Raw genomic sequence first — 25,303 nt, forward strand, 5'->3', positions numbered from 1 at the left:
CAAGGCATCATCTGTATTTGCTGATCATGTATAATTAACCATTCTGAGATTGCTGTCACTCGAAAGTGACACTTTAAGCCTCTGACTTTTGGCCAGATAAATTTGTCTTTTAGGGGTGTACAATAATAATAGATTCTTGAGCAGATTTTTAGGACAGTGATTTAAGAAATACAGGAGACAAAATTGACCTCTGGTTTTTATCAAACTCATCATATAACATCTACTGTATTTGCTGGCCTATAAGTTGATGTGAAGTATAAGTTGAAATAGCAAATTTGGCAAATTTTCCATCCTTCATCCATATACAAGCCGATGCTGAGTATAAGACGAGGTAAGATCAATACCTTGCATTGTGTTTTTCACTTTTCACACAACATTGTGAATTTTATCCTTATCTGTAACTCAGTAATCTTTCCAGTCATGGTCATTAAATGTAACTAAAGTACATAATTTGTTTCACACAAAGTATTTTAAATGTATTTTGTACTTTTAGCTACATATAATGATGCTGACCTGACAATTTATTGAGTTAAAGATAGGATAAAACTCTTGATGAGTAATCTAGATATACCTTTTCTATTTAGAAAACATTAGCTTCAATATCATTTTGATAAAGCAGTGGATATAGATGACATTGTTTTGTTGTTGCTGCTGTTGTTATAATAATTATTATTATTATTATTGTTTTTATAATTATTTTAATTTTTAGTGCTTCTAAAGCTGGTGCATTACATGGAATCTGAAGAACTTGTATCCTTCATTCTGGATTTTATTGCACAGCAGGTTTGAACAAAATATTTCTTTTTTTGTGTCTTGCTTGTTTTAGCTTTGATTTTAATTCTTCAGTCTATTTCCATAAAGAAAATTGTCAAGTAAAGGACTTGTGAGAGTGACCGGTTTGATTTATGTAGATAATTGAGATTGCAACATTAATAGTTAAATGTGTCTAGAGAGAAATAGTTTATTTATTGTGTATCAGACCATTTTTAGGCAAACAAACTTATCTTGTTTTGGTCATTAACCAGAATATTTCCATTTTCCCATCTAAAGTTACATTTTATTGTTTCCCAGTTGAACTGGAAGTACTACAGTTATAATAATTTTGCCTTAAAAGTATGTAAATGGTGAACATATACCTGCATTTTGTCTATTCTAATTTGAAAATCATAATTCATGTTTTGAAACAAATTTGTACAAACATGAAATTACCATTTTCAGATATACTCAACTTAATTTGAGATCATATCCATAATTAGACTAAGTCCATTCTGCAAATTGGTTAGGGTGTATGAAAAATTTTCCATGGATCATCAGACCTCCCACCTAACTAACAAAGTCAGCTATGCAGTAGCAACAGGTATTGTATTACTGATATTAAAATGCATGTTGGGGGTGATTGGGTGTAAACAATAGTTTTAACGATTGCTATTGCCAGATTTTTCCCCAGACTTATGTCCCACTTTAGGCTGTTCCATCAAATATATAAGAGAACCCTCATGCATGCCCAGTGTAATTGCAGAGCTGATTCAGTGTAATGGAAGATTCTGGTTCACCTTAATCAGAGGACAGAATTTCCGTTGTTTAGGAAGTATTTTCCTCCAGGAAAATTACTAATGATGTAATAACTGTTCCAGTGGCCTAGTGGTTAGAGCATCCGCCTTGGATGCGGGAGATAGTGGGTTCGATCCCCGACTGAGTCATTAGACTTATAAAAATGGTACTAACAGTTGCTTTGCTTGGCACTCAGCATATAGAGGTTAGTGTTAGGACTGGTTTGCCTGATGTCAGGATAATGTGACTGTGTGGGACATGATGCTACATGTCTGTGGCATGATGCCCTAGTGCTAGACATCACTATAAACTGTCACACTGCAGACATTGTAGTGACATGACTGAATTTTTTTTAAAGCTACATTAAAAATCACACACACACACACACACACACACACACACACACACACACACAAACACACACACACACACACACACTAGTGATGTAATAGCAACATATAAGTATTACATCAATAAAATTAGTTTTACTACCCAAAAAACTACATTTTTGGTAATTGTTTACATCATAGAAATCTCCCTCTCACCCATGACTTTTGTAAATTGGGAATGGCTGTACCAATGGAAATTTGTCAGTGATGTCCCTGATCACTGGCAGCTTCTAAGAATTTTATTTCCCCTGTAAGTGCCTAGGGATACCATGAAATAGAATTGGTCATGTGATGGGTCAGTGAATGGTCCAGCATTAAGGAGTCTCTACTTTTTGTTTTTCTTGAGTTTTCAGTTTTCACGTTTCCAGTAATGTACAGCTGAACTTTCATGCAAATTTGAAATTAGCGTGGGGCAGAAACTTCTACCATTTTAAAGGCCTTATACAGTCATAACTGTACAGTACCTCATTGTCTCATTGTTTTTGAGTGTCATCTCTTGCACAGCTTTGGACAATGGCAGAATTGGGACAAAGCCAAAGGTATCCTGTCAGTATAGGGCATGGACTATTGCAAGAAATATTGCAGAATCCAAAGATTTCTCCATTACGGTTGCAACAAAACACAATGATTCCAAAGGGGGAACAACTATGCAAAATGATAGCCCTGTAGAGGCATCAAAATCAAGGAGAAATCAATGACAATGAGTTTGTCACGTGAACGTGAATCGTGGAGCCTAGATCACAGTCTAATATTGAATGACAAGTGACCCACAATTAAGTGATGTGGGACCGTCAGCTTGAATTATTGACAAATTTGTCAGCTATGGTGACAACTTGACAGTCTTAGCAAAAACCTCATGGCTGATATACTGGGATTGATGGACCGGCACAGAAACTTGTACTGATGGAAACAGTTCAGCATAACGAGGTAAGTGATCTTTCTAACACTGGTGTGGAAAGTGAGGAAGATGTTGATGACTTCGAGCATGGCCTTCAAAACTTAGTAACATCACCACCAAATTTACCCTCAGAAACTGAAGGTAATGACATCCTGAAAGAACTCTCTGACTTTTATGAAGTGCACAAACGTTGTGGGCCACCCATTCAGGAGAGCTTGGCCAGAGTTGTGAATGCAGGATTCGGGCCCAAATAACACACGATAAATTTAAGAACTTAAGCAAAAAACATTTAAGGCCACAAAATTGCCAGAATTTAAATGTGCCTAAAGTAAATCCCGAAATTTGTGCAGAAATGAACAAACCTACAAAACAAATGGATGCCAAGCTCCAAAAGTTTCAAGGAACTGTTGCTAAAGCTAGTGTTCCCCTTCTCAGGCTCATGGATGAATTACTACATAATAAGTTAGATGGTACATCTACAAATGTAAATAAACTGCTTGCAGAAGCATGGTGATGTATTGTGGGTGCTTTCTTCAGCATTTTGTGACATGTCTCATAAGAGGAAAGAACTCATCAAGATGGATCTCCATTACAGTTATCAATCTATCTGTGCAACCCAAAATAAGGTAACTGTCCTCCTGTTTGGAGATGATCTGTCTACAAAAGTTAAAAATATTGCAGATAATCAGCAGATGGGGAACAAAGTGTTGGAAAGAGTTTGGCTTTAAACACTGGAAGATACTCAAATTATAAAGGTCAAGCAGGACCCAAGTCTTTTTTATTCAAGATGGGGGCCAGGTCCCAGCCCTAACAACAGCAACCATACCAATGGGGACCACAGAACCTCAAGAAAGGAGACCTTACAACCCCTGTCAAGATTTATGAACAGAGGCAGTGTTGCATCTTTGCACAAAAACTGTAAGTAGCAGTTTTCCCATTCAAGAGAGCAGTTTTTTTCCCAGCCTTATATAATACAGCAGAAAATTTTGTTGCTGGTAAAGTTAGTTGGTGTGCTAAAAAATGGCAGAAGATCACCTCTGATGCAGAGGTTTTTATCTAATCCGAAAGGCTATAGACTCGAACTTGATAGCAGCCCAGTTCAAACTTGTATTCCAAAATAGAGAAAATTCTCTGACAATGAATCCACTGTAATTACTACTGAAATTGATAAACTGCTGGAAAAGGGAGTATTGGAGAGAATAAACTTTGCCTGTGTAAAGTACTTGTCTAACATTTTCACTAGAGAAAAGTGTGATGGGAGCATCCGGTCTATTCTTAACCTGAATGCTTTCAATGTACATCTGGTACATCACCATTTTAAAGTGGAGACATTAAAAACAGCACTGACCATGGTTTGCAAAGATTCTTATTTTGATTCTATTGTCATGAAAGATGCATAATACTCTATTCAGGTTGACATTGCTTTACACAAATATTTATGCTTTCACTGGAAAGGACAATTTTATCAGTACACCTGTTTACCAAATGGACTGGCATCTGCACCACGGGTATACACCAAAATGATGAAGCCTGTTATTTCTTCCATGCGTAAGATGGGTTATCTCAATGAAGTCTATTTGGATGATAATCTTCTTCAAGGTTCAACATACTTAGAGTGTCAAAACGATGTGTACCATACTGCTGCATTATTGGATGATTTAGGATTTACAATACACCCAACTAAATCCATTTTGCAACCTACACAAACTTTCAGCTTTGTGGGATTTGTCATTAATTCAGTAAATATGATGGTTAGATTGACTGAGGGAAAGGCACAGGCATTGATTGAGTTTTGTGAAACAGTGCTGAAGTGGAAAGATTTGGCTATTCGTGATTTGGCACAATAAACAGGCACAATGGTTGCTAGTGAGCCAGGCTTAGAATATGCCCCTCTCTAATACAAACCTTTGGAACAGGAGAAAGATAGATTACTGAAAATGCATAATGGCAATTATGATGCATCAATTTCTCTTTCCAGCAATGCTAAAGATACAATTAAATGGTGGATCCAAAATGTTAAAATCAGATTTAAGTCTATTTGTAGAGGTAACCAGACATTATTATGCAAAGTGACAGTTCTCTTATAGGATGGGGGGGGGAGGGGTAAAGGAGACAGACGATGTTAAATCTGGTGGTTGCTGGAGTAGTACTGAGAAAATGAGCCACATCAATGTTTTAGTATTGCAGGCCTGCTTCCTGATATTAAAGTCTCGTTGTGGATATGAATATAACTTACACATTAGGATCTTCATGGATAATATACTGTAGCTGTTGCCTACATTAACAAAATGGGAGGTAGGAAGAGATTACTAGATCAAATGGCCCGTGACATTTGGTTTTGGCATATAGAAAGACAGATTTGGTTGAATGCTTGCCATCTTCCTGGGAAGAATAATGTAGAAGCAGATCACCTATCTGCTCTGTTAGTTATGACAGTGTTTTAGTGACTTCTAATTTCAATACATTACTAGTTTCTGCTTTAATTTGTGTTTTTATGTTGTTTCAGCAGAGTGTCAGTTTAAATTATGTATATGCAACTTCAGAGCATAGACGTCTACCATGACTCTTGTTTTGTTTATACTATGTATACACTGTTTCTGATATGCAGTGTCTCTAATATGTAGTCAGTGGAAGTTTTAGCTGCTGATTTGCCAATTTATGCTAGTAGCTAGTTAGTCACATACTAATTTGCTAATCTATGCTTTGTTCTCTCTTCTTGTGTCATTTTAGGAGAAATGTTTACTATATGCATGAAATGCACATTCAAAGCAATCATCCTTTTGGCAATGAAACGAAGGAAAGATGGAATAAATCAAGGAAGAAAACCTGTGGTTGTTGACGATACAAATTCATTGGGGGTATATTCCCCAATTTTAGGCATCTCACGATAAGTCCTCCTGCTTGTCCGCGCATCGTCTACAGTCTTGTAAGTCAGGGTTCATGGGGTTCATGCTGGATCTGTTGAATCTTAATACTGCAGTACCATTACTGGTTGTCCCAACATTGCCAACTGTCCAGCCAACACTGGCAATCCAGCCATTCAAGCATGGGGACCTTTTTGTTGAAATGGTCCTGCCAAACAGTTCATGTGGAGATCTTGGTGATAGATCCATCCATCTATTCATGCCTTTGGCATCTTGTCATTACTATGCTGAAGATTTCAGTGATAAATCTGTTTGTTCAGCCAGGCCTTTGGTTCAGCCAGTACTGATGATTACTGTACCATCTTATATGCCACCAGCATCTGGGCCAACCACATGCTGTTCACAAAGGATCCATTGGATCTAATGCATATTAAAACTGCATCATTGCCCTCTGTCCAACCATTCCAGCAATGGGACTTTTGCATCAAATCGGTCCAGCCAAATATGATGTACAGTTAGCTTAGTGATCTGTCTGTCCTGCCATACCATTGGCGACATGCACTTTCTATGATGGAGACTTCATTGAGAAATCTGTCCAGCCAGGCCATTTGAGCAGCTGGAACCAGTGATAGCCGGACCGTCTTATATACCGCAAGCTTCCAGCCTGACCATTCATTGGGCAAACCAGCCAGCACTGCTGGACTAACATATGTTCAGTGCATGTCCACAAGGGAGAGCTAGTGATGTTTTCATAGAAATGGAATTGAGTCTTCATATCACGTGATACATCTTCTTTAGCGCTGTAAGTAGACCCAGTTGTGCCTCTACACAACATGAGTGCGACACAGAAATCCTTCAAATCCACCATCCTTCACATCTTACTCAGATCCAACCATGGAATGGTCTGAAGTTTAGCATTCAACCCACTGCTAGAACATTTTTAGTGTGTTGGCTACTTCAGAATCCCTCCACCCATGCTGTTGCTCTAAAGAATCAGTAGATCTTGATGAGGAGGAAGAGATAGACTTCAGGCAACATACTCCTAGAACCAATTTTCTGGCACTTGACTGAATGTTTGCTGTTAATATATATATGCTTTTCTGGTGGACAAATCTGCTCCATGCCTGTCAGACCTTGTTTGGAATGTCATTGCAGTCACACTTGGTTAGTCTTCACTGCGCACTTTGGTGGTGTCCATTGATCAACCTCTTGGCGACAAGGTGGATACACAAGCTACCAACCTTCATCTCTCTGGCTCAAGACCCAGAAGCTTGGGCCATTGATACACTGTTAAATATTGGGGAGGGGGTTATGGGCATTTGCCTCCCATCCTATGGTGTTGAATCCAAAAATAATCCTGAAGAAACACAGTCAGAAAGGCAGTATCATTCTGATAGCCCCTTTCAGATGGGACAAGTCCAGCGAATCGGAGTCTTCTCCTCGAGACAAACCATTCAAACATTCGATTGTGGAGAGAATCTTGAGAGCAGGAAGACCCTCCACTCTGAAGGCTTATATGGGAAAGTGGAGTGTTTTTAGGGACTGATGTCATGCCAACTGGCCAACATTTTCTCTGGCGTTTTGAGGAGAAACAGTTGGGCTCCAGTCTCTACAAAAGGCTACCATCCCATGATATTGGACACATTCTGACATCTTGGCCGACATGTTTGGGTGGAATATAAACTTATCAGATCTTTTAGACAATTTTGGTCGCAGTCAACCAATTTTCTTTATATCGGAACTAATCTTGGGTTTAATATGGCTCAATTCAAATCCATTCATATCTCTAGCTTACACTTTGTGAAAGTCACAATCATACAGGTCATGTTTCCTGATAGCTTTAGCTTCATGCAAGGTAGGAGAGCTGCATGCCCTTTATGTCAACCAAACTCTCTTCAGTTTCTATCTGAGGGTTTGGTGGTTCTTTTGACACAATCAGGCTTCGTAGCCCAAAATAGGTTGCCATCTTTTGGTAATCAAAGAGTCTTCACACGCTTGCTCTCTTCCATAGACAGGTTGGAACAGTAGCCAAAGAAGACCCTGTTTGCATTTTCAAGCCCTAACTTAAAGCGCAAAGAGACAAGTCATGGCACCGCAAATACCTCTTCCTTCTGTTGTGAGCTGTAACACAGGAAATCACACTTCAAGCCCTTTCTTTGTGGCTGAAGTGAGTTGTAGGCTTGGTGTATTTTGACATCTCACCAGATCAGAGTCGCCTGATATACATTACTGCTCAAAAGTTTATAGTAATCTCTGTGAGCAAAGACTGCATCAAATTAAACGTATATTTTGCCATTCAGTGGATTTTAAAGACAGAAACTTTATGTATGCTTTTATAGAATGTCTGTGTGGTTGTGATTTTGTGAATATTTGCACATGTGTATGTCTATGGCATTGGTATTTGACAATGCTAAATCTACCGAATGTTTCTTTCTTTATAAGTGTATTAAATGATTAAACAAGTTCATGTTTTTTTAAAATTCAGATTTGAATTTCCAGTTATTTTTAAAGGCTTATATGTAAAGTTAGCTTATTCTCAATTGGACAACTTCACTTTTTTGAGTCAGATACACTGACCTCCCCTTTGGGACCTCGAAAAACACTATTTGAGTCTTACCCCACCCCCAGTGTTAGTATTTGAACCTGAACCCTTGCAGTTAAGCACACTATTGCTCCTGTCTTCACCATTAGTCACCTCTTCTTGCATGCAAGAGGTTGTATTGCATCTCCATGTCCACAGGGGTGCTGGCAATTGGTGGATACTAGGGTCCTGGGGCAGACTTGAACTTAAGTATTATATATAATGGTAGATATTTTTTAAAAGACATGTAAGACATACATAATGATTTTTATTGTAGGTTCAGCTTGGTTTGGACCACAAAACTTTGTTTCCCCATTACACTCTACTTGGCAAGCTGCTGTACCAGATACCTTCTCTTGCTGTTAAACTCCTGATGGAACATGGTAAGTGGCCAGTATCACACTGTAAATTATGTCTGTATCTTATTTAGTCAGAAATCTTTGTATCATCAATAATAATAATTTATAATTAGAGGCCATGTGTGTGCTGTTGTATTGAGGATGCCAGTTTTGATAGGCTTTAATATGGATGTGCTTAAGCTTGCTAATCATCTTTGGATTGCCGAGTCTTTTGAAACTGAGAATAGTATTACACTTGTGAATTTTTTGATTTATTAAATAGCTTTTATGCATTTATGATGTTGTATTGAATTTCGAAGGAAATGTCTTGACAAAATTCTCACCTGTCCATGGAATTAAATGAGTGTGGTTGTTATTAAGATGTGACACGGTGCCATCTGTACCCACCCGCCCAATTAATGTGATTGATAGGTATTGTATCGTTTGACAGTTGTCACTGTTGATCACATACAAACCCATATGTATCGTACATGTATGTTAAAGTATACTGACTAACATAAGAAACACAACAGAGATTGTTTTACATTGCCCTGTGGTTTAATAAGACACTAGTAAAGATAACACTTAACATGTGTTTAGTTAGCTGATTTCTCAGGTGTATGAGGTGACGCAAAAGATCAGGAATTTCCCTAGGAGATTGTCAGGCTACAACTTTAGAATGAAACCTGTAAAGAGTGTCACACAAACCCATCAAATTGACAGTTTGGATGAAACGTGTTGCCAAGAGTGAACATAGGTAATAATCAATGACTAAACTGACATAGCAATTTTAAGAAAAAACGTATTCCCGCAAGATACCCGTGCTGTGTGGAAAGCATGCTGTCATACATACATTTATGTGTTTTGGGAATAAAGCATTCAAGATAGAGATAGAAGTGTGGGAGTGTACGTCTTCATAAGGGCCTCATGGAGCATTTTGGGCGGTGGAGAGGAGATTCAAAATATGGGCAGGAAAGCAAAGATATAATGTTGAATTCTTGAACAGTGTTCAGTTGTGGCCATGTTTGGATGTTATTTTGTGAAGAATATGTAAATATATATATATATATATTGGTGACAAGAGGTAGTGTTAGTGTGTGTGTGTGTGTGTGTGCATTATTAGTGTTATTTGTCAATAAATGTAATATTATTTGTGTATTTTTTGTTGTTTGTCTTCGTATTTTGACTATCACCTGTCATAAATATTCACCCTCCTCTACCTTTGACTAAGTATTTTACTTCGTGTAGGGGAATTTGTGACAGAGATATTTTTTTAATTGATCCAGTTATTTTGTTTTGCTTTAATGTTTTGCTGTTTATTTAATGTTGGTCATTAATATATGTTTGTGTATACATGTTTTTAAAGTGGTACATTTCAGAAGGAAAATTTGATGAATACTATTTTTCCCCATCTGTTTTATCTATGTGAAAAACAACTTAAGATATTTGTAGGTAGCAAGTGACTTTTCATAATTTAAAGTGACTGTTGTAAATTAACCTTTGTATTTTAGCTTACATGTCAGAATTTTGTGACTGCTCCAGTTTCCTAAGTGGTTAGAGCATCCGCCGTGGATGCAGGAGGTCGTGGGTCCAAACCCCAGCCAAGTCATACCAAAGACTATAAAAATGGTACTACCACCTGCCTCACTTGGCACTCTGCATTAAGAGGTTAGTATTAGAACTGGTCAGCCTGGTATCAGGATAAAAATATAAAAGATATTTATAGGTGCAGTGCAACCCGCTATAAAGTACCCTGTGATAATGCAAATTCGGATATAATGTGGTTGTGGCATGGCTTCCAAAATTTCTTATTCATTTGCATGTGAAAAAATATTTTTTCTTCAAAGTATGTGAAATAGTGGGTATTCTGTCGTTAGTGCGCATGACAAAAGTGTGCACTGACTAAAGTGTGCACCAACAAAAGTGTGCAAGGCATAAATGATAAAAGTTATTATGTCAAATAAATAAGCAAATATTCGCTATTTTAACAATGTTTAATATTATTAATGAGTCTTATTGTATTATTTCTATCACAGTTCAAAATGCAATGTTATGTACATAATCACGACAAAGAAACAAGGCAAAACAATTATAAAAACTAATATGATTTTCATTTTCTTATGTCTATCATTTTTCAAATTGCAACGTTATGACTGATTCTGCACAGATAGTCTATCAGTGGTACATTGCCATATTTTGGAACCAAAGCTAGCAGGCGTCGATTAAGTCTGACGTACTTTGATTTCGATGCCTCCGGCTGTCTAAGTCCTTCTCAATATCATTCAATCATAATCTCAACATGATCTTGCTCCTTGCGAAAGTGGTCAACCAGCTTGTAAACAGACAGATGATGACAGTTTACTGTCTGTTGACATGACTGATGCCATGCCTCAACCGAATTATTAGTGCATGGTAAACTGTCGTTTACACGATTGTGCATGCTCCACAAATTGATAGGAAATCTGAGATTTCCTCAACGGTCTCTTTTTTGTCTTCCCATGTAGTTGTCTTCCCAGTAATCATTGATTGGTGTAAGTTCCAGAAGGCTGCTTTCCACCAACTCATCAAAAGCGTCTGGAACATCTTCAGCTGGAACAAAACTGAGGGCTAAAAGCATTTTGACATACATGCGAACATTTTCATCATCATATTAAGCCTTCGCTAAATGGTATTCCTGCACTTTGCACCACAAACATTGTCCTAGTTGGAAGAAGTATCCTGCTAACCGTGCTCCTGGGAATATGGTTGCACATGCATTTAGACTGGCTTTCTCGAAATGGCCATTATGCTAGCAGGATTAAGACAAGGCTGCAGTTCGAGAATTTTCTGCATGATGCATTCATAGCCATGCTCTGTTTTCTCCGGCAGCAAAATGTAGACTAGAGGATAGGCCGAGTTGTTAATTAAAGCATGTATAATGAATAGCTGAGGAAATAGTGTCAGCTCAACTTTAAAAGTACCATCGATAAACCAGTGATCATTTTGCTGTAGAAGGGTAAGTTTTTCAGTCATTCCAAACATCAGAATGCAAGCATCATCATCCAGACCCAAATCCAACAGAAGAAAATTAGTGTCTCTTGTAAATTTTTGCAGAGAATCTGGGATGGTAATATCATTTAATGAAGTTATGTTGGCGTATGGAAGATATTTTTTCTTTCCATGTCGTTCGATCTCTCTCTGTGAAACTGTGTACAATGGCAACATACTCGCTGTCTGCAATGAAATTCTGAGAGAGCTTTGCTGAATTATTTTCCTTGGTCTCTCGAGGGTGGTCTTTGACAGATCTCTGCTACGGTCTTCTTTGCTTGGTTGCTCTCAGGATCTGTGACTCAGTCTTTTCCATGATTAGATATGATTTTTTAATTTTTACAAAATGAATTTGGTATTTATAGTTTTCTAGGCTTATACTGCGTAAATATGCACCTTGATGTCTGCTCAGTGAAAACCATGATTGAAACCAGTACTTTATTCTTACTCAATATTGAGAGTGTACACACTTTGATGTCTGCTCACTGGAAACAGTGATTCAAACTATTACTTTATTTCTACTCGATATTAAGAGTGTACACACGTTGATGTCTGCTCACTGGAAACAGTGATTCAAACTATTAGTTTATTTAATTCGAAATGAGACATTTATCAATCAAAGTTGCTCAAACAGTAGCGACATGTGTTTCTTCTTTAACTGATACACAACCAAGTGGCAGACAATGCGGTGGTTGATAAAAGATTCTCATAATTTAATTAACATCAAAAAATGAAAGCCACCAAGATATTTGTTGGGCTTGGCAGTGTTATTAGACGCAATCAGTTGACCAGTAAATAATGTCAACTTTATTAGCTGGAAATTAAAAGGGTACGAAATTGTACATGCATTCGGCTTAAAAATCTTTATACAAGTATTTTTCACATTTCTTTCCAGATTCACAAAATCTGAAGTAAAAGTTATATGCATACTGAAAGCATGTGTTATTTGTTAATTATTCTTGCTGTAGTCATTCAAATGAATAGGCATACAAGTGTTAATTACTGGGAATTTACAATGAATAAAGGTACACGAAAACGCATATGATAAAATTTTAGCAGTACAAAATTTTTATAGACATTGTTCATAGACCCTGGAACGTAATGAACCGTACATGTGCTTTGATATTCTTAACTTAATTTTGCTGTTAATTTTTCTCATTGAATTCAGACACATAATGATCTGTGACATAGTTTAAATATGTATGCAATTTTTGCAATGGAATTACATGTATTCTGTCTGGTTCATCTCAATATCTACTCCAAAAACTTCAAAAAGTTCAAAACACAGCTGCTCAGATCATCATTAGAGTACCATGATCAGAGCACACCTCCCCACTGCTCTGTACCTTACACTGGCTATCCATTCGATCCAGAATCAACCACAAAATTTGTTCTCTGTGCTACGTTTCACTAACGGAATCCAGTCCAAGATACCTATCTGACCTCACCCATGTGTACACACAAGCAAGATACCTACACTCCTCTTCTGACAATTGTATACTCATTATACCCACTATGAAAACTAAGTCATATGGACAACTTTCTTTTGCATACCAGGGCCCAGCAACGTGGAACGAATTGCCAACTGAACTTAGACACAAAGACACAGTGATCCCATTCAAGAGTGCTCTTAAAACTCACCTATTTTGACTGCAAGAACAAACTTAAAGACCAAATAATGTTTCCTACCTTAAATATTTTCAGCATGTTTTTATGTTTTCTAATTTCATGGTGTTTATTTTTTGTAATCATATCATTATGTTTTTCTTATGTTATAAGTGTTGTCTAATGTAAAGCGCTTAGAGCTTCTAAAGATTAGGCGCTATACAAAGTCCTCATTATTATTATTATTATGTATTATGGATTTCTGCATGCCATGATGGTACGATATCAGATGGTAAGTAAACGGTGTTAATACTCTGTTTATGCTATATATTAGACGTTGAATTCAGACACAATGATCTGTGACAAAATTATTGAATATTTTAAATTTGTGTGCAATTTTTCAATGGAATTGCATGCATTATGGATGAACTGCATGCCACGACGGCACGATAGTAAATGGTATTGATATCCTGTTCATGAGATACACTAGAAATGAATAAATGCATATGTGTCAATGCATTGTTCTCTGAAAAAAGTAAAATAATGTAAAACCCTGCATTATCGCGACCCCACTATTAACACGATCCATCTTTTTAAAACCCCAATTATCGCGTTATAGTGGGTTCCCACTGCAATATGTGACTTTTCGTACTTGTAACTGTTGTAAACTAAATTTTGTATTTTAGCTTGCATGTCAAAATTTTGTGGCCTAAGTGGTTAGAGCATCCACCTTGAATGCAGGGAGTCATGGGGTCAAACCCTGACTGAGTCATACCAAAGACATAAAAATGGTACTTGCAGCTGTCTCATTTGGCGCTCAGCTTCAAGAAGGTAGTGTTATGACTGGTCATCCTGGTGTCAGGATAATGTGACTGGGTGGACACACACACATGCACACAATTTTGTGAATGCAGCTAGTCTGATTGCTTCTTAGTCAGCATCTACAGGAACAATCATTTGTTTGATTTTGTTAAGTTCAGTACTGCTACTTTTTCACAATATTGTTATATCATGTACTCTCCTATAATGTTTCACATATGTTTGCTACTACTGTTTGTATGAATCCTGTATGTATTCATCCTTTTAAAACTGTGCACATTTTAGTTTAGCAGTAGATCAGTTGTCTAGTTTTTAAAAGCATTTGTTGTCTGAAGACACCTTTTCTTGTCAAAATTGTGCAATAAATAGTGTGACCCTGCTATAGCATGCTCTGTTATACCACAAATTTGGATGTAACATGGTTGTGTTGTGGCTTCTAAAATTTCATATACATGTATTTTCTCATTCATGAAAAAAATAATGTTAAAAGTACATAAAAATGTAAAAAGTTTATTTTCATTTTGGAGAAGAGATCACTTAAGAATAATACAAGATGATCGTGGGGTGGCTTCTGAAAATGTATATGTATTTTCTTGTACACAGAAAATATTTTTCTTAAAAGTACAAAAAATAACGTATAAAGTTTATTGAGGGATCGCTCAGGGCTTTGCTAATGTTGCAAATTGTGATATTTCTCCTTATTGGTAACAAAATATAACATCTGGCAATATTTTGGGGGGAGGGGACATTGTTGGCTGTTTAAACTTATATACACAACCACTGGTTTGGAGTGGAGAAATTCAGAGGCCCCATGAAAGGAAGCTGCAAACTTAATATAAACTGCACTGAAATTTATCTATTGTTACATGAACAAATTCGTTGTCCATATTGACAAACCATCTTAACAGTGCATTGTTTTATCATAATCAACTTATGTTGACATCTAGCATGAGTACTGTATGATGTGAGATATCTGTCTTTTTTGTTTTTTGTGTTGACATTTCTGGTAGCAGAGATCAACCAGACGAGGTATTATCTCATAATCTATCTTCTATTGGATATTTGGCTCCTTGCTAGTAAATAATATATTTATATAGACTGAAATATGTGTGTGGATGGTAAGTAAAATTCCTCTTCTTTTCACTCAGAATTAAATCCTTCATAACACTCACATTTTCTGTAGTAATCTCTGTCATCAGACCAGAACACCTGTGTCTCTATCATCAGTTGATTTTTTTCAAATTTCTGATGCATGCATGGAAGGCAGCATCACTCTGCTACCACAGATGTTAAAACAAAAAAGAAGCAATAAAAAAACAAGATCTTATGTGTTGGTCTATTCAATAGGCAGGGAGGAGCAGTAACTACAATTGACCAAATGATGGCCAGTTCCTTTTTTAAAAATGTACCAGATAAAATAGTTTGCTGAAATTTCAAAGAAAACAGATTACCTTTGAAGCACCGACTGTTATGAAATCATACTAAGCAAATGAAGAAAAAAAGTCAGTCTAAATCATGCATTACAATTATTTGATGTTGCATGATAAGAAATGGGCATTTGTTTGGTTCTCCAAAGCTGTACTTTAGCCATGACTTCAATATCACATATACCCTTTATCAAAGCCGACTACAATCTTCAATAAAAACAAAGAACCTTCCTTCAGAGGAAGTCAGTACCAAACTTAAATAAAAGCCATGGAATCTGCTGGATTGTTTCATTTTCCAACGTGACTGGAACACATTTAATGTACCGTGAAAGTTTCCTTTCTGCAGGAAAAGAGTTTATGCTTACAAACACTACTAACAGTGGCTTAAAACGCAAATTAACTTTTACCGACTTGGGCCGTACTGAAAAGTTAATGTGCTTCATCATTTGTTTTGTAATTATGCTATTTTTTTCCACTGAATTCAGACAAGTGACAATATTTTTGGATATTTTAAATCTGTGTTTGTGCATATTTTCGATGGAATTACTTGTATTGTGGATTCATTGTATGTGATGAGATTTGCGGGTGAGTACACTGTGTTGATACTCTTTTCGTGCAATATGATAGACATGTATATATACAGTATACAATTTTTTTTAAAAGATGTTATGAATAAATAGAGATAAACAGTGTTATTAAGATTTTTATTATGATCAATGCACATTTAAAATATATATATTGTATCGTAATATATTATTAAGGAATGTTCAATATTTCACCAGAAGTCAATTTATTTAATACAAACTTATGGTGTTCATAATACTTATAATCAAATATTTTATATATAATTATTCATAATATATTGAGAATTATTTTTAAAATGCCCTTTTATTTTTATGGAATTAGTAAACTTATTTTTATATTAGTTTATACTTTCACTAGTTAAGTTATTCTGTAAATTAGAATAATATAAAAATATTCTTAACTAATTATAACAGGGGACATAATTTTTAAAAATTTGATTAATGAATGTTGTAGTGTTTTGGAATTGAGACCTTTTGGATATACCATATTAAGATGATGAATCCAATAGGTTTCCTTTAGCAGACGTTCCATCTCAGAATTAGCTATAACAGTAGGTTGAAAGGAGAAATCGTGCAAAGCATGGAAACTCTTGTTAAAATGTGGGGCAACATGAGATGAAAATGATTTAAACAGTACACACATATATATACCAATGCATGGTTCTCTGAATGACGTAAAATATTATATATGCCTTCTCTGTTTTCACTACAGGTGCAATTCTCATTTAATATCCATTGATTTAAGATGGTAACTGTGCCAATGAAGCATGTATTTTTGTGCCTGCATTTATTTCTTAACCCCTCCACCCCCTGCAAATTTTTTTGGGAACCTGCATAATTTTCTTCAGTTAACTGACCTGGTTGCTTATAACATGGTCCGGTCTATAACACAGTTGGGTTCTATTGTTACCAACTAATGTGTTATAGTGGGGTCACACTGTACATATATATTAGCACAATTTAATTATAGAAGGCCTCATGGAAGATTTTTTTAGTTGTCCAAATGAGCTTTAAATAAAGTCATTCTTCTTCTTCTTCTTCTTCTTCTTATTATTATTATTATTATTATTATTAGTATTATTATTATTATTGTTAGATTGCTGTGAAACTTACTATATTTTATGGACATTATCAGAAGATCTAGATGTTGTTCTCACACAGAAGAGTTATGGGTGTTTTCTATTTTACTGCAGACTCTTTGATCATGGGGGGGTGAGTGAGATTTTGGAAGGTGGGGGTATATTTATGACTTTGATAAAAGAGATGAGTTAATTTAGCCAAGAATTAGTTAACTTTTTCATAGCACACACTTCCTAAAATTATGTCTGCATTACTTCCTATAGCATTGTTGTGGCTTCCATAGCGACCATATGGAAAACCCATTTTCAGGTTTTTTTGACGTCTATCCTTAGTGTAAAGGCATCTTAGGATATGCTCTGTCAAAATTGTTTTCAGGGTGACCTTGCAAGGATGTGGGTTCCTTAACAATCAGGTGGAAAAGCTATAAAAGATACTTATCAGAAGCTGTTCTTGCTAAAATAGAGAACACGGGGATGATTCCAACAATACATTTTTGGGGCACACAACTCTAAAATTCAGAATTTTTCATTGCAAATCAAAGTATTTAAGGCATTTTTTAACAATAATAGGCTGATGGTTTATAACCTCTTATCCCTCCTCACTTAAATAATATTTGTTTCAATTTGTTTTCAGATTTTTTATCTTATAGTAGATAAAAAAATTCATATTATAAACCAAAATTTAAATCATATGATTGTATGAACCATACTCATTTATATATAATATGATTGTGTGAACCATATTTTATTTTATATAATATGGTTGTATGAACCATATTTATTTTTATATAATATGGTTGTATGAACCATACTCATTTTTATATAATATGGTTGTATGAACCATATTTATTTTTATATAATATGGTTGTATGAACCATACTCATTTACATATAATATGGTTGTATGAACCATACTCATTTACATATAATATGGTTGTATGAACCATATTTATTTTTATATAATATGGTTGTATGAACCATACTCATTTTTATATAATATGGTTGTATGAACCATATTTATTTTTATATAATATGGTTGTATGAACCATATTTATTTTTATATAATATGGTTGTATGAACCATACTCATTTACATATAATATGGTTGTATGAACCATATTTATTTTTATATAATATGGTTGTATGAACCATACTCATTTACATATAATATGGTTGTATGAACCATATTTATTTTTATATAATATGGTTGTATGAACCATATTTATTTTTATATAATATGGTTGTGTGAACCATACTCATTTGCATATAATATGGTTGTATGAACCATATTTATTTTATATAATATGGTTGTATGAACCATACTCATTTACATATAATATAGTTGTATGAACCATATTTATTTTTATATAATATGGTTGTATGAACCATATTTATTTTTATATAATATGGTTGTATGAACCATACTCATTTACATATAATATGGTTGTATGAACCATATTTATTTTTATATAATATGGTTGTATGAACCATATTTATTTTTATATTATATGGTTGTATGAACCATACTCATTTACATATAATATGGTTGTATGAACCATATTTAATTTTTATATAATATGGTTGTATGAACCATACTCATTTTTATATAATATGGTTGTATGAACCATATTTATTTTTATATAATATGGTTGTATGAACCATATTTATTTTTATATAATATGGTTGTATGAACCATACTCATTTACATATAATATGGTTGTATGAACCATATTTAATTTTTATATAATATGGTTGTATGAACCAAACTCATTTACATATAATATGGTTGTATGAACCATATTTATTTTTATATAATATGGTTGTATGAACCATACTCATTTACATATAATATGGTTGTATGAACCATATTTATTTTATATAATATGGTTGTATGAACCATACTCATTTTTATATAATATGGTTGTATGAACCATATTTATTTTATATAATATGGTTGTATGAACCATACTCATTTTTGTATAATATGGTTGTATGAACCATATTTATTTTTATATAATATGGTTGTATGAACAATATTTATTTTTATATAATATGGTTGTATGAACCATACTCATTTTTATATAATATGGTTGTATGAACCATATTTATTTTTATATAATATGGTTGTATGAACCATATTTATTTTTATATAATATGGTTGTATGAACCATATTTATTTTTATATAATATGGTTGTATGAACCATATTTATTTTTATATAATATGGTTGTATGAACCATACTCATTTACATATAATATGGTTGTATGAGCCATAGTCATTTTATATCATATCATTACATGAACCATATTTATCATTTTGATATCTTACATGAATCTTAGTGATTTATTTTGATTACATCTTCATTGGTAGTTTTATATCATTTAATGGTGGTTTGTTTTCTTTACATGTTTGTGAATCTTATGTTTATTGAATTGTAGTGTGCAAGGTAAATCATGATTAGGGTCTACTTGTTTATTTCTTGTTAAATATTTGTATTTTCATTTCATAAACTCTTTTTCATTTGCATACATTGTATTCTGTGTTTTCACTTATCCAAATCCATTTGGTTTCAGTCCTGTTACACTTAGCATTGTCATATCATCACTAAAAACACACATGATGCATAAAGTAATAGTCTTTACTGGAGACAGAATTTACTGCTGTCATTAGTTTGGTGGAGGATTTAATTGTTTGTGTTCAGTTTTGCACACATTAGAGACTGGATGGGACAGTTCATCTTTGCACTCAATAGAGACTGGATGGGACAGTTCATCTTTGTACTTATTAGAGACTGGATGGGACAGTTGTTCATTTTTGTACTTATTAGAGACCAGATGGGACATTGTTCAGCTTTGCACTCAATAGAAACTGGATGGGATGTTGTTCATCTTTGCACTCATTAGAGACTGAATAGGACGTTGTTCATTTTTGCACTTATTAGAGTCTGGATGGGACAGCTGTTCATTTTGGCACTCATTAGAGACCAGATGGGACATTGTTCATCTTTGCACTGATTATAGACTGGATTGGACATTGTTTATCTTTGCACTCATTAGAGACTGGATGGGACATTGTCCATCTTTGCATTCATTAGAGACCAGATGGGACATTGTTCATCTTTGCACTCAGTAGAGACTGGATGGGATGTTGTTCATCTTTGCACTTATTAGAGACTGGATGGGACATTGTTCATCTTTGCACTCATTAGAGACTGGATTGGAGATGGTTTATCTTTTCACTCATTATAGACTAGATTGGATGTTGTTCATCATTGCACTGGGAAAGTTGTTCATCTTTGTACTTATTAGAGACTAGATGGGATAGTTGTTCATCTTTGCACTCATTAGAGACTGGATGGGATGTTCATTTTTGCACTCATTAGAGATTGGATGGGACATTGTTTATCTTTGCACTCATTAGATACTGCATAGGGCATTGTTCATCGTTGCATTCATTAGAGACTGGATGGGATAGTTGTTCATCTTTGTACTTATTAGAGACTGGATGGGATAGTTGTTCATCTTTGTACTTATTAGAGAATGGATGGGATAGTTGTTCATCTTTGCACTCATTAGAGACTGGAGGGGACATTGTTTATCTTTGCACTCATTAGAGACTGGATGGGGCGTTGTTCATCTTTGCACTCATTAGAGACTGGATGGGATAGTTGTTCATCTTTGTACTTATTAGAGACTGGATGGGATAGTTGTTCATCTTTGCACTTATTAGAGACTGGATGGGACAGTTCAATTTTGCACTTATTAGAGACTGGATCAGACAGTTCATCTGCATTTAAAGGGACTGGATGGGGCATTGTTCATCTTTGTACTTATTAGAGAATGGATGGGACTGTTGTTCATTTATGCACCCATTATGGACTGGTTTGGACAGTTGTTCAAACTTTGCCAATGATCTTGCCTAGTTTTTCTCAGCATTGAAAATTATATTTCTGCATCTGCATTGTCTTTTTGCTGCAAAAAGGCATTCCAAATTGTGAAAGACCTCACCAGACAGAAACAACCAAGAATCAGTACCATTCAGGACAAAAATGGAAAATGCCTCACAGAAGCAAGTGCATTGCAGAAAGATGGACTGAGTATTGCAAAGAACTCTACAACCATCAGTCCACAGGAGACCCAGAGGTGCTTGAAGTTCCAAACTCCTCAAATGATGATGACTTCCCCATTCTCAAAGAAGAGGTGGAGTCAGCAATAAGAGCACTGAAGAATGGGAAGGCAGCTGGAATAGACAACATCCCAGCTGAACTTAACAAGAATGGAGGGGGGGGGGGGATCAGTGAAAGAGCTACTAACAAAAATCTGCAATAAGATCTGGCAGACAGGTGAATGGCCAAGACAGTAGACCCAGTCACTTATTATAACACTCCACAAAAAAGGCAATCTCCAACTGTGCCAAAATTACAGAACTATCAGTTTGATCAGCCATGCTAGTAAGGTAATGCTGAAGATCATCTTGAACAGACTGAAACCAGAAGCAGAAGAAATAATCGCTGAAGAACAGGCTGGGTTCCGGAGTGGAAGAAGCACAACAGAACAAATATTCAATCTCAGGGTTCTGTGTGAAAAGTACTCGCAACACCAACAAGACATCTGTCATGTGTTCATAGATTTAAAAAAGTTATTTGACAGAGTGTGGCATGAGGCATTGTGGGCCACAGTGAAGAAGTATAACATGGGTCAAAAGTTAACCAATACCATCAAGCAGCTGTTCGCCAAGGCTACCAGTGCAGTAATTGCCCAAGGTTCTGTGGGGGACTGGTTCCAGACAACAGTGGGAGTGCATCAAGGCTGTCTCCTGTCACCCACGCTTTTCAACAGCTACTTAGAGCGCATCATGAGCGAAGCCCTGGAAAACCATTGTGGGACAGTCAGCATTGGAGAGCATAACATCACCAACCTCTGCTTTGCAGACGACATTGATGGGCTGGCAGGCAGTGAAGACGAGCTTGCCACCTTAGTGAAGAACCTGGATGAAACATCTTCCAGATTTGACATGGAGATAAGCGCTGAGAAGACAAAGCTGATGACAAATAGTGGCAAACAAATCTCAGCCAAGATTAAAGTCAGAGGACATGAACTGGAAACAGTGAGCCAGTTCAGATATCTTGGTTCCATAATCACTGAAGAGGGATCAAGAGCAGAAATTTTGTCAAGAGCAGCACAAACAATGGCAGCTATGTCAAAGCTAAGACCCATCTGGAGAGACAAGAATATCTGTCTGAAAACTAAAATCAGACTGTTGCAAGCTCTAGTCATCTCAGTCTTTTTGTACTCATGTGAGGCCTGGACCCTGACAGCAGAATTACAACGAAGAATCCAGTCACTTGAAATGAGATGCTACAGAACCATCCTTGGCATCTCTTACATGGACCACATCACAAATGAAGTGCGTAACACCATCAGGCACAAAGTAGGCCAATATGAGGACCTCCTCATCACCGTCAAAAAGAGAAAGCTGAAATGGTATGGCCATGTCACTAGAGCCAACAGTCTATCCACAAGTCCTGCAGGGCAGTGTCCAAGGTGGCAGAAGGAGAGGTAGACAGAGAAAAAAGTGGACTGACAACATCATAGAATGGACCAGGAAAAGTTTTGCAGAGACACAGGCATTGGCACATGATCGAGACAAGTGGAGGGAACTGGTCAGATGTTCAGCAGCACAGTGCCTCGACGACCACACTAGGTCATGAGACTGATGATGATGATCTGCATTGCTGTGAGAGGAGTGTCATACACATAATATCCTCTCCAGATAGAATTTCAGATCTAGGTTTTCCTGAAGCTATATGACAGTTGCCCATGTCAAAATGGTATTTGCAGTAAATGCAAAAAATATAATGCTTCCCCTTGTTGTTGCACTTCACACAATCAAGCTCCATCAACCAGAAAAAGTTTAGAAATTTTGGGCTGTGTTTGCAGGTGGTTCATTGTTCCCTGAAACAGAGCTGAGGATTTAACATGAAGATACCAGTGTAGCATGTAAGTCTGGTTAAATTATTCAGAGTAAAAGAGAATTAAACATGTAAAATACCACTAGTTATTACCAAATAACTGGAAACTATCCTCCAATGGGATAATGGAATGTCTTTCAACTCAAGGTACCTACCTTATTAATACATTTGCCTTTTAAATCAGTGCCTGGTGAGCAATATCATTTCCACTTGGACCTCTTGATTTGTCTTTAAACCAAGACATTTTCAGCCAAGATTTTGTACTTTTCAACTAAGATCAAGTTATGCTCATTGACAATACACTTGTATATATTTTTATTGGAAAAATCCTGAAAATTGATTTCCTCTTATTGATATGTTCTTTAAACTTCATCAAATATTGAGAGAAAAAAATGTGTTCATATTCTCGTATTCTCAAAGAAAAAATTGGGCACCATCCCCATCACTTCTCTGCCCAGGACTTGACCCAAAAACTAGCCTAATAATTTTCAATTTGTTCAGGGTAATGAGAATTTTTCCAGCTCTGTTATGGGATTCCTGGAAATTTTACTCAGTATGTAAATTGTAGCAGAGCAGTAATTGAGTGAGTCGCTTTTAAAATATCAAGTTGATAATGATTTGTATGTATAAAACACTAGATATTCAGAAACATTTAAGTAATAGACTTGTAAAAGGTAAGGTTTTACATTTTCTCCATGTAATATTTAGTATACAGGTAAAGAATTTTATCTTACCAGTTTCACCTTTAATTCATAGAATGTTTCACAATTCAAGTAATGCATAACTTGTTGCACATAGCATTTATTTGTACTCTGGAAAATATGTACTCCATTAAAATTGTTTATTTAGATCAGTGTCTTGCATGTAAAACTTTGCCAACTTAGTCCATTATATCAAATATCTGAAATTAGCTTACACTGAAATTTTACTGTCCAAACCTTTTTGTGAAAAAGTATTTAGTAGTCTGCTTGTTGACTATTCTCCAAGATCTGCCTCCGAATCTCTGCTGATACTGACAAACAGGTCTGAGTGAGATAACACTTGTTGAAACATGTAGTTATCAGCGTTTGTCACAACTCCTGAGTTAGGATCAGTTGAAAGGCCTTTCAGTGATATGTATAAAATATTTATAGGTACAGAATATTTACTTTATATGTACAGAATATTTATAGGTACAGAATATTTACTTTATATGTACAGAATATTTTGTATGTACTGAATATTTACAGATCAAATCAAATCTTTAACAACTTGTTAATACATGTGGAATAACACAAGATTTTCAATTTGTCATGTGATACAGGCTTCGATTTTCTCATGCAGATGCTGTTGATAAACTGACCTATTTACTGCCTCATCTGCATAGGAATTATAAATCAGGTGCAAGAAATTCTCATTAAAAATGGCCCTAAATAGTCTTTGGGCCTGGTAGTCTTCATTTTTACATTAGACTTAATTTTGAAATGCTGCTGAATGGGGGTTGACTGGCATATTGTCTACTCTTGCGAGCTTGCATGTACATTGGACTTGTATTAGCATCATTCTCAGGCTCAGAAACAATCATTGTTATTTCCAATAACTCTTTCCCAGCTCCAGTAATCTCATCTACTTCAAAATTATCAAAATCATCACTGTCATCAACCAATATTTGCAGAACAAAAAGGAAAATCATCAAAATCATTGCTGATGTCATCCAGTATTTGCAGAATGAATATCATCTGAAGATAAATCTTGTTAGGTCAATCAGCCATTTTGAGTTTTCCATGTGACAATTAATCATTCATAAAAATGCTGTTCAAAATGCATGATAAAATTATAACAAAATTCATGTTCCAGGGCCCAGTGTACACATCCAGTTTATTTTTCCAATCATTCAATTCAGGCTGAAGTACTTAGATGTGTAAACAGTTGCTTACCTTATACATTTGCTTATAAGATGACTCAACTCTTAATCAATCTCACCCCCTTTTTTTAGGACTGCAGAAAGCTAATTTCTCTTTGACTTTTCAGGAAGATTGTGTGTATTTTGCAAGCAAGATCCATCTTTGAGGGGTGACCTATAAGTTAGAGTTACTTTTTGAAGAGAAAAAAAAAACAGTGAAAAATAAATACAGTTATATTATGGAGTGGAATATGTAACAAATAAATTGACATCATACATGTTCTCCACTT

General features: G+C 35.5%; 1 protein-coding gene across 3 annotated transcripts in view; it reads left to right on the top strand.

Moving 5' to 3' along the window:
* LOC149803010 (meiosis inhibitor protein 1-like) overlaps positions 1-25,303 on the top strand; it is a 216,338-nt gene that overhangs the window by 17,601 nt on the left and 173,434 nt on the right. For all 3 annotated transcript variants that reach the window (XM_089952558.1, XM_089952560.1, XM_089952559.1), the window contains 2 exons: positions 710-783; positions 8,561-8,666. In XM_089952558.1, coding sequence (XP_089808684.1) covers positions 710-783; positions 8,561-8,666 — 180 coding nt within the window. The remainder of the gene's footprint in view (positions 1-709; positions 784-8,560; positions 8,667-25,303) is intronic.

This window comes from Sinohyriopsis cumingii, chromosome 3, assembly GCF_028554795.1.
Source record: "Sinohyriopsis cumingii isolate HCF-2022 chromosome 3, ASM2855479v2, whole genome shotgun sequence".
Taxonomy (NCBI): Eukaryota; Metazoa; Mollusca; class Bivalvia; order Unionida; family Unionidae; genus Sinohyriopsis; species Sinohyriopsis cumingii.